The sequence below is a fragment of the Fragaria vesca genome, linkage group LG5, assembly GCF_000184155.1.
Source record: "Fragaria vesca subsp. vesca linkage group LG5, FraVesHawaii_1.0, whole genome shotgun sequence".
Taxonomy (NCBI): Eukaryota; Viridiplantae; Streptophyta; class Magnoliopsida; order Rosales; family Rosaceae; genus Fragaria; species Fragaria vesca.
Window position 1 is genome coordinate 12,878,363 of NC_020495.1, and position 11,511 is coordinate 12,889,873.

General features: G+C 37.0%; 2 protein-coding genes across 2 annotated transcripts; both read left to right on the top strand.

Annotated features, from left to right (window-relative positions):
- Positions 1–2,595: 2,595 nt before the first annotated feature.
- Positions 2,596–3,153, top strand: LOC101311197 (pentatricopeptide repeat-containing protein At5g46100-like). The gene is made up of 2 exons (XM_004301323.1): positions 2,596–2,741; positions 2,784–3,153. The coding sequence occupies exons 1-2, from the start codon at positions 2,596–2,598 to the stop codon at positions 3,151–3,153; spliced, it is 516 nt and encodes a 171-aa protein (XP_004301371.1).
- A 161-nt stretch (positions 3,154–3,314) lies between these two features.
- On the top strand, positions 3,315–3,818 carry LOC101311485 (pentatricopeptide repeat-containing protein At4g19440, chloroplastic-like). The gene has a single exon (XM_004301324.1). The coding sequence runs from the start codon at positions 3,315–3,317 to the stop codon at positions 3,816–3,818; it is 504 nt and encodes a 167-aa protein (XP_004301372.1).
- Positions 3,819–11,511: the final 7,693 nt, after the last annotated feature.

Below are 11,511 nucleotides of genomic sequence, written 5' to 3' on the forward strand. Positions count from 1 at the left end.
GAGTCGATTAGAATAGTCTTGTAATACGAGAATATTTATTTGAGACTCTTCATGTGCCAGAACATATGTGTATAATAGATATATGCACATATACGGTATACTTTCACAATTATAGTGAGGTGAATAAGTAAGTAAAATAATATATCTATGAAAGGAAGAGAGAGGCGGTCTAGAATATTGGGCTCACACCGATATGGGACACGAAAATTTAAAAGAAGAGGAAGAATCGAGAAAATGGAGGAAAATCTCTCACTGTTCTCCTAGACGAACATCGACCCCGACCTCGACTCTACCTCTCACGCCGACCTTCTCCAATAATCAATCACTCTTCGTTTCCTAAAGAGAAGTAAGTGATTCAAAGGGCGACAACCGTGGTTTTCAACTCAAGTCATTTGTTAAAATTCATCGCCCAATGATTAGTTTTTCGTCGGAGTCGATCGATAAGGTGTTCGTGTTTGGAATAGGATTGGAATAAAGATTTTAGGTTCGTTTTCTTGCTAAGAGTGAGTCCTTTGTTCATTCTCTTAAGTGAATCTCTGGATTGCTCTTCTGATGCTCGATTAAGCATTGGATACTTAGAAATATTATCCATATGTTGAGTTCCTATTTTGATAAATATTTAGATTTACTTATTATAATTTTGGGGTTGGGTCGTTACACCTATTTAGCAAGGGTATAGTTTTGTACGTAGCTTAATCATTACTATGTGGAAGATACTTGCGTCCGGACTAGTATGTGTGCATCCAGACTCTCTCTTATTTACATATTTTGGCAAGGTAAATCAAAATTTTAACCATTCAAAAGTTGGATTAACCAATAAAGATCACATATGCAAAAAATCAATGTAAACAAAATTCGTTTGCTCGGCTAATTGCATTAAACAAATATCATGTCTTGGTGTTTATGATTTACTATCATATCATGTCATCAGAACATTAATTGACATCAAAGGTTATAAAGACTTATGCCACTTATAAGAATCTTTGATAACAAGCCTTGGTGTTTATGATTTAGTATCATATCATGTCATCAGATGATCCTCATTAATGATGCAGATTGGAACATTAGAAATGCTTGAACTACGTTTTCCTCTAGATTTGTAATAGTTTAATGTGAATGATATCCAATTTTGACTTAATATTTAAGATTGAACATCACTTGAAGTAGTTACATAGAAAACATATTGCCAAGTTGCCAAGTTGTATCTGGTGCCAAAGGATAACGGGTTAGCTTATGTGAGACGATTTCTCAACTTCATAGAATCTTTTGTCAATTTTTGGCCAAGATTTGTTTGACACCCCATACCATGGACTATTATCTTCACTGGGGGATTGAGATCGACAATGTATTATCCGATGCGGTTTCATATTCAGTGATGTTTACGATGATATGCAATCGTGCATGCATGTTGCAACATAATCTTCTAGTTTATCTTTTGATTCAATTTTGCATCTATTCATTATTTCTTATATATAATTGAATTCTTCAATATTATTAATACGTAGCACTTTAGAAAAAAGAAAGACGTAGGCTGAAGCAGAATTCCCATATCGTCACCCAATACCCATACAAACAAAAAACAAAAAACATAGGAGAGAAAAAAGAATTTTTAAGAAAAAGAAAACAATGAAAAATAAATGACAACAAATGGGACATCAAACATTCTATGGAGGAGAAGGATTCACAGAATCAAGAGACAGTTGCATCAAATGTAGTATCTGCTCACAATGAATTTTCCCAATCAGCAGACAACAGTAGCAACTTCGTAGTCGACAGTTGCAGCTTTCCAATCAACATAAACAATAAAAGCTGCATGCGCATTTGTAAATTGTAACCGATTTTGTTGTTGTTGTGAATTGCCTTTGTTTTCTAATTAAAATGTAAAATGTAAATGATGACAACAAATCAAAAAATAAAGCCTCAAAACACTGTCCAATACCGTTTGGTCTAATGACATAAATCTCTTCTTATAAATGATTGTGAGTTCGACTTAAAATATTATAACACATTAATTATACATTTAATTAAAAGAACAACTGTGAGACACTCTTTTTTCGGCTGATCTAAATGGAACGCTGAAAAATGTAAAATTTTAAATGTTCCGGTCACATAACAACGACATAATAATTAGTCCGAGGTAGTCCTTATTTGTAAAATTTGGTTTCTTACATATTTACATATTACATCCAAGTCCGATACTTCTGGCATTTGGAAACTCGAAGTCTCATTGGTTTACCGTTCTCTTCTCCTCGTGGAGCAAAAACGCAGAGTTTCAATCCTGCCGAGCTCCCGCCGCAGGTCATCATAGAAAAGGTGAGTGAAATTTCGTCATCGTCTTCTATTTGGAAATCACTGCTCTTGATCCATCTAAATTTCAGACTGTTGCTCTACTTGGGTTAAATTTGTTTCTAATGAAAACCCTAAATTCGTTTTACTGATTTGTCCTCCCCTTTTCTGCACTTAGTTCCTTGTTTAGTTTTGATTTAGAATAGAAGCCCTAATTTCACTAGACTAATTTGGGTCTCTTTCCATTTATAAACCTCTGTTTTAGATTTAGTTTCTGTTCAAACTAAACTAGAGTAAAAAGTGAAATCAATGGAGGACACTAGTCTCCCCAATTCTTCAGCCGATGACCTCAAGAAACATGTGATGAAGGTTTTCGAGGAGGCCACCGAAGACCGTGAGGACCTTTCCTTGAAAGGAATGTTTGACTCGATCAGGGACTACGACTCCCTTAACAAGTATGCCATTTGAATCTACCATGTATTGGCCGACAATTCCAGCCTTGCTGATGAAACCAAAGAGCTCTTTAAGCCTCAGCCTGAGTCGGGCATTCTCACTGACGTTGCCGTCTTCACTATTGTCATTTGGGCCTACACCTATGTCGACAAGACCGAGGCTGCTCTCAAGGTATACCGCCAGATGATAGCCGCCAGCGTCTCCCCCACTTCTTACACATACATTATACTCATTACCTCACTTGCAACACACTCGTCTATTGATGTCAGTTTTCTTGGGTATGCCAAGAAGTACTTTTTGGAAATGTTGGATAAGGGGATGAAGCTCCATTCTGCCACCTACACCACTGTGTTAGATGCCATTGCCTGCCGTGAGTCGGCAGAGAAGGCCAGGGAGTTTGTTGAGCAGATATAAGCAAAGGGCTTTACCCCTGACTCCAATGTTCCTCGCTGTGGAGAAGTCCACCTCACAGAAGCAATGAAGGGAATGAAGATCTATGATGATCTCGTCAACAACACCACTGACAAGGATATGAAGAAACTAGGCCGGATGGCCTCAGCAGTGCGTCCTTGAAGATGTCCAGAACTTTGATTAAGAATGTCAATATAGATGAAGCCATGGAGATTTGTAAGCGCACTGTTGAGATGGGTATGCAACCCATGGTTGTAATCCACACCTGCGTAATTGAAGCCTATCTCAAGTTTGGCAAGACTAAGTGTGCTTTGGAGGCCTACTGGGGAATGTTAGCTGCTGGGGTTGCCCCTAATTCCTACACTTACACTGTTTTAGTCAAGGGACTCACTGCTGATCCCAACTTCTTTGGAGAAGCCAAGAAGTGCTTGCTTGAGATGATGGAAAAGGGGTTGAGGCCCAATGCTGCTACCTACACTGCTGTGATAGAGAGTTTTGCAAAGCAGGGTGACAACGCATCTGAGGAGGAGTGCAAGGAGTTGGTGGACGTGATGATAAGCAAGGGGTTTGTGCCAAATGCAAAGGCTATGATGGAGGTTCTAATGGGAAGACCAAAACCTGTAATAAGAGAGATCATGAACATTGTCCTGTCCAAGTTGAAGGGATGATGCTTTGCTCGATCGATTTTGTGCAAGCTGCTTTAGGATTAGGATGTTCCAAATATGATGTTCCAGCACCTTTAGGATTATGATGTTCCAAATAGCTACTGAGAGTAGGAAATCATGTTGGGTTGAGTTTCAATAGGGGATCTTGTACTGCTCTTTATCTTTGTGAATGTGACATTGGAGTTGTGAAAGCTGATTATAGTAGTGTGACAATGAGTCTTTGCTGCTAATTCCTTTAGTTTCTCTTTCTTTCTTCCCTATTTTTTTTTTCCAGGTGTTCTGCATCCATGTTCTTTCATGCTTAGCCACTTTGAATTATCTGCTTTTGACAGGATAGGCATGAAGAAATGTTTGATCGATCTTTGTTATCTCTAAAAGGAGAAATATTCCGGCAGTTTACTTCTTCTAGGTTCACAGTTCAGAAATAAAAAATTATGAACATAGATACACGTGTTACTTCAAATTCAGTGCAGGAGCCCCTGTGATTATAAATTCCCTGCATATACTTAGTATTAGGGCAGTTTTTATCCCGGTAAAACTTAAAAACCCAATCATCCTAATTTGTTCAGTTGTTTTGAGGGTTTACATTACTTCATTAATTGTTGTTTTCTCTGTTTGAGTAGAAAGGAATAGCAATTCCATTGGTTGAAGTAAAGATGTTCCTTTTATTATGATAAGTTGTATTTGAAGTGCAATGTTCTACTGTATCAAATCAAATCAGTAAGAAATGTGATCTGGTTCTGCCTATAAGGTATTATGCATTCATTTTCATCTCATTTAAGGCAGTTTAGGTAAGTTTTCTACGTGTCAGTAAGTCAGTTGATGACATAGTAATCTCTTGTTATTTGATAATCAGTCAAAATAAATGCAGCATCTTATTCATAGTTTCAAGTGTTGACTATCAATTACTCTACAAGCAAAAAAATGTTGGTTTGTAGTGTTGGTTTTGTTTGTTCTCAGTAGTTTTTTTTTCCCTGTAGCTTATGTATGTCTTCTGTTTTCAAGTTTACTTTCTGCTAGCTTTGTATCTGTTCGTTTCTTTTCTTTCAATGAAATTTTTCATTACCAAAAAACAAAAAACAAAAAGTTTACACTACAAGCAGATAGAACTTTCCTTCACCCTGTAGACTTTTGGTTTCAACAGAACTTACATAGGAAACTTAGTTCTGATTGTGGCATAGTTTATAATATCTGTTCCTCTGATTTTAGTGCTAAAACTTGTGAAGATGCACAAAGGTAAAGCTTTACATTGATGATTATTAAACTGAAATGTGACCAAAGGTTTATGGGACTCTTAGTAACTCATTTTGATGATTAGAAAAATTATTGAAATTAATCTTCTGTTATTTCTGCTACAGAGTTTAAGCTCTAAATCAGTTTCAATTCTTAAGCTTGCGTTATTACCATGAAATGTCTGGCATGCTTTAACTACACATTAAATCTGAACCTCATATCTTTCATTTTTGTATAGGAACTTGGCTGAAAAGAAGAAATGCACTTCAAAAGCTGACTGGTTCTTGGTTTTTTTATTTATTTTTTATTTTTTATTGGAATCTAGGTTATCTAGATCTTTGACCCGACTAATCCCTAGGCTTCCCGCCTGAGCCCTAATCTTGGTTCTTGTTTGGAGGCTGACGTTTGGGATTTGTTACACTGCCTTAGACTTGCCTATGATCATGGTTACAGAGAATTTAGTGGTCAGCTTCTGTTTTTCAATTAAACTTTTGTTGCTGGAACAATGTGAATTGCTTAATATTCTGGTCTTCTCCACATTACAGCTGATAATTTTGGTATCTATGCCTGCATGGATACCATATAGGCATACATGGATGCTATTGGTTTTAGCAATATCTATCGGATTGTGAGTTGTTCGAAGGTCAGAACACAAAATGAAACTTGTAGTATTCTTGGGCTTGAGAGAATTTTAAACAATTTCCGATATGTATTAGAGTTTTGGAGGGAATAACGACGTTTGTTTATCGAGTAGCTTGTTCATCTGAAATGTTGGAGGGAATCACGACATTTGTTTATCGAGTAGCATATACCTTGTATGTTATTAAACATGAGCTTGCTGGGCTAGTAGCTGCTAATGTCATCATATTTAGTGAGACGCATGTTATATGCAGGCACGGTTTTGCAGAATAATGTTTGCCTTCTGAAAACATTTTATTTTCTGCATCTGGTGGAGTACCATATAAGTCCTGTTTTCTGCAATTTGCTCCCTAAGGAGCTTGCTGGTGTATCCGTGTAGGTACCAGACCACTTCCCTTTTTGACATATTTTTATTTATGGTTTGCTTTACTTGCATTCTTTTTGTTTTTTTCTTTGCAATGCATCCTTTCTGGTTTCTGGACAGCAACGTTAAGTATGTTCTGATAGAGATTTGTTTATTCAGAAAAAGTTGCAAGAAGTTCTAATAGTTCGACACAATGTTGATGGTTCAAAGCAAGTAAACCTTTCCCTGTTAGTTGTAGAGAGTTGAATTGCTATAAATCTCTAGTTGTAAACATGAGGAATACTGATAAATAACATTACAGATTTCTGCTAAATCAGTAGATAGAGATGGTGGAAGCATAAATAGACTTTCCTCTTCTGCTATTATGAATTTTGCTCTTCAAACATGGATTCGACAGTCTTACAAGTATTTCTAAGCTGTAGGTAATGACTTCTATAGGAGATAGATTTTTCATCCCTAGGACTTGCTCATATCTGTCATATCATTACATTGCCATTCAACAAAAGGTATTTAATGCATGATTTTCTTACTTAGCTTCTGCAGTTTTCTTGATCACCAAGAAGTTTCTGAGCTTCTCTAGCATTTTATAGCTTTATTGCAGTAGTGTACCACACCTGGGTTCACTCTATGTAGGCCCTGCATTGTGTTGGAATCGAACCCCTCAACCAATCTTGTAAATACCAGGAAGTTATGTTATTCTGCAATTATAAAGTTATATTCAAGGTCACAGGGTCACACAGCTTATGAAGAGACTATAACAATGGTGATTAAGGTAAACTTTCCACTAGCATACTACAGTTTCTAATTACAAAAACAGATAACGGCGATTCTCTTCAAATTTTCAGTTCTCCGGTAATAAACATTGTTTTAGCCCCGGAGTTCGCACAATACTTGTTCAGTTGTTCAATTTTCTGTAGCACCACCAATTTGTCCTACTTTGTTGAATTCCACTTTCATTTTGTTGCATGAATTCATGTCCATTGTTTAGTATCACCTTTTTATAATCTGCAAATTTTAGCATGTATCTGTGCAAAATTAATACTTATTACTGATACAGTATGGGATATCCCAAATACCCAACACCCTAACTCAAATTCCAGTTGATCTAAGAAATGGAGAAAGGAGACATGGAACAATTATCACTTGCATGACTTTGATAACCCAAAAGTTCTAATTGCTGTTTCACAAGATTCAGTTTTAGTCTTGTTCTAATGTTAATATGTGGATACTAATGCTTGCTAATTAGTTTTGATTTTATGAAGTATGCCGCGGTATGAAAGTCTTGTAAAATGATTCACGACTGCAAATATCATAATCCTTCTAACAAAGGTCTTACTTTAATTAATACCAAATTGTATGCAGTCTATGCAACAAGGGGATCCAGAATGGATTGGTTACATCTATGCTGTCTCAATATTTGTTGGTGTGGTATGATACCAATTCTCTGCTTTTATCTGTCATATTTTTATTTATAGAAAGAAACGGGTTCTTTGGCATAACAAACAGTATTCACTAATTTACATGTTAATTGTTTTTTTTTTTTTTTTTTTTTTAAATAAAATCTAGTTCTTTGTTCCTTACTATTAGTCTATTGCATATACTTTCAAAGTGTTGCATCTTTGGCCAGTTTAGCCTTTAAGGGGTTGTTTCCCTGCTTCGTGATTTTACATAAGTTATCTATATAACTTAACATCCACCCTCGATTAGTCAAAGTTTCATATCTTGCTAAGAATATTACAGAATACACATGTATCATGCCTGCTTGGTGGAGCTAAAGGAGGTACAGACCATACAATAGATCCGATGGTTGATATTTCGCCACGTCTCTAATTTTATTGATGACGTCACTAATTTTGTTGATGACACCATCAATTTCATGAAGGTGTATGGTAAACCTGGTGTATAGCAGAATTTCCCCTCAAGCAGCTGGTTTATGTCACGCTTTTTTAGTTACTGAATTTTCTGCTGCAGATTCTTGTTTTGCTGTTGTTCATACTAATTTTTTGATGTCGGTACTTTCTTTTTTTAAATGATGATGCTGATATTTGCATTAGCTTCCATCTGTTTCTCTGGTGACTACTTTAAATTGTTTCTCTTATTATTGTTAGTGATAGCTGGTTTGTGTAACTTGCTTCTAGGTTGGTATATCCTCATTGGTAGCATTTTAACTTTTATGAATCTGGAATTCGCAAACCAAGAGTTTGATATCTGATTTGTGTAACTTGCTTCTAGGTTGGAGGGGTATTATGTGAAGCACAATCTTTTCAAAATGTCATGCGTGTTGGCTTCCAGCTGAGATCAACTATGGTATTTAATTTTCACTTTGCTGACTCCATTCTGATGATATTAAGCTCACACTTATTCATCTTTTGCCTTGCAAATTGTTCATCTTATAACTCCATTAATGCCATATAGTGAAATAGCAGATTAAAGGCCCATTGGTTTGTAGGTCCTATTACTTTGTCTTGGGTGAGTGATGGTTAAAAGTTTACAGAAGATTTTTGTGCTTAGAGATGTCTAAGTTGGTATTGATTTTCATTTGATTTTCAAATGGAGTATTTGTTGACTTTGACTTCTGGATATATCTCAGATACACCATGGACTTGCATGCCATGTGGTTATGCATTTATGCTACATTTTGGCTGTGTTTGCACTTTTTTAATGAAGAGGTATTTTGTGAGTATTCAGATATATGCAGTATATATTCTTGAAACTTTTTCAGAAAATGAATTTGGGATATTGAGAATCATACATGACTTCCTTAGAATCATAAGTTGCTTGCTATGTCTGCTTGTACACCATCTATGTCTATTTTAATTGTTTCTTGCCTTATTTGCAGGAATAACCCCTGGCCTAATCAAAAACATGCAAGAAGGTAAGCTTTATTTTCAAGTCACTTTCTAAATTTTGAGTAACACATGGAACGATACAAACTTGTACTTAACTTCCAAATCTCTTAGTCACTCGATGGTTATTTTCAATGAGTTTTCTACCAGTGGTTTAGGACTGATGAAATCTAACTTCTCTGAAATTCTTGTATAGCAAGACGTGCTCAAAGAAACAGAAGTAAAAGCTTTGAAAGGCATGTGGATGGAAGTAAACTTAGTTATAGGGAAGAAGCTGTCATTGGATGATTTCAGCTATACCGATGATTTTATATGTATCTCACTATCATAATGCCCCATATCCGAGTAATGTTGTTTTCTGAAATATTCTAGCTAGAGTTCCTCAGTTTTAACATTTTATTGTTCTTTGGCCTCTTGTTTGTAATATGGACAGGAAATTTTAAAACCATGTAATCATATTGGTGTGCCAAGTTATCAAAGCTTCCTTTTAGTATTCAGGATTGACTACGTGTACTTGTCTTGTGTTCCCCTAGTTCTGTAACAATATTACCGGAAAAATCAACCTTGTGCTACAGATGGCTTGATTACTCTTAGTTGAAGTGTGGAATTGTAATTAACTGTGGCATTGAAATTCATTGGCATTGTATCCATATCTACAATATGTAGCTCACAATAAGAACAAAATGCGATTTGATGAACGTACATGAGATTTTGGTGTCCATGAAAATAGGATTATGGCATTTTTGCTGATTTTGAAAGTCCCATTAGATCATCAGTTTTGAACTCTCGTTGTTTTTTTTTTTTTTGTTTTGAATAGACTCTTGTCTATATGCATATGGTTTGTGAAGCAGTAATATACAAAGTGATTAATTAGTAATAAGGTGACAATCACAATCACATATAGAATGAAACACAAGCAACTTTATTGAAGAGACAGTAACAAAAGAGTATAAAAACAACATTTAGAATCAACTATATATTGATATACGTAACAGCATTACAAGATGAATTGGGTTGAGATGAATTGGGTTGAGAAGCAACCAAACTAATAAAGTAAGATACAAGTGTCTCTGAAACACCTCCTAGCCAGGACTGGGTTACACTAGAATCCTAAACGTGGTAGGCCATTGTCATCTCCTGATGAGGTACTGACTGGTAGAGTAGCTTCCTCAGACAAGTACTGATTTTCAAAGTGGAAGTCGAAGTTGCTACTGTCGTCAAATTGAAAGCAGGAGACACCATCCATAGGAATGGTATCATTATCACAAGCAAAAGCAAATGCTTGATCATCATCTGTCAGGTGCTGCTGCTGCGACATCAATGGTGATGAAGATGTATGTTGTTCTAAGAGGGCAGGGGGTAGGGTCTCCTCTCTTGCTCCCTCCGATACAGAGCCATTATGATCAGTGCCCTCCTCCTCTAACTGTAAAGCAGTTGATTCATTTACAGAGACTGTTAGATCATCAGCAGCAGAACTGTGGTTTTCATAGAGGGAAGGGTCTACATCTTCATCCCATGCAATGATGTTTTCAAGCCACCAACCGGTATCTTCCTCTAACACTGCATGTTCACTCTCATTTTGAGAAACAATTACATCATCGGCAGTACAGTTGTAGTTGTTATCGAAATGAGGAGCAGGAATCTGCTGCTGCTGCTGGGCACTAGTACTACCTTGTTCCAGACCAGCTCGATCAACAACATTGTCACCACACTGCTGTTGCTGAACATGAACGTCGGAGAGCTGCCACTGCTGTTGCTGCTCATGATGAGAATCAGAAATTACTTGTTTTTCTGCTTGGAAACACTTGGCCCTTTTAGCATTCACCTCCTCATCCTCTACAGCCTTCCTCTTTTTGTTGTTGCTCTTTCCATTCCTTTTCATTCGGCACAGCACCAAATCCGAGGAAACTACACCAGGATGTTCAATTGAAAACTCCTCTATCATCCAAGCACCGTGATGCTCAAATTCTTTGTCACTGTTTTCGTATCGGAGCTTCCTCATTCTCCCAAAGGGCTCTTGAAAACCATCGACATATACCTCCTTGGAAGACTCGTTTTCACTCCATTTTCCCCCAGACCCAACTGTCCGAGAGCACCGCTTTCCCTTGCCCTTGGCAGACAACCTCTTCACTCTTGTAAAGAAATACGAGAAGTCCTGGTGAGGAAATCTAATTGCCTCTAAGCAATCCCAAATAAGCCAAGGCTCCATTCCAGTTATTCCATACACATCCAATTCAGGAAACGCCTGTTTGCCATTTCCAACTTGACCCATCATCCTGATCTTACCATACAGATAATGACCCACAAGCTGTGCATCGGTAGGCTTAAAAGTTCGCACAACACCGCACGGAAGCTCCTCCAACCTCATCAACTCCCTAGACCCAGACCCAGAAGAAGAAGAAGAAGAACATGACGCCATTGTTGGGTTCTCCAACCAATATCAGATCTTTGCAATCTAGGATCACAATCAGGTGATTGAGAGAGGCTTTTTCTGGGAATTGAAGCCCTAAATTCGCAGAAAAAGGAAATTAGGGTTTCGTGAGTCCTCCTCGAGAAGAACAGATCCAAAGGGAGAGAGAGAGAGAGAGAGAGAGAGAGAGAGAGAGAGAGAGTG

Excerpts from the sequence above, each read along its gene's own strand:
- LOC101311197 (XM_004301323.1), top strand. The coding sequence starts at position 2,596 with ATGGAGGACACTAGTCTCCCCAATTCTTCAGCCGATGACCTCAAGAAA. Across the intron at positions 2,742-2,783 it reads GACTACGACTCCCTTAACAA|CCTTGCTGATGAAACCAAAG; the intron begins GTATGCCATTTG and ends CGACAATTCCAG.
- LOC101311485 (XM_004301324.1), top strand. The coding sequence starts at position 3,315 with ATGTCCAGAACTTTGATTAAGAATGTCAATATAGATGAAGCCATGGAG.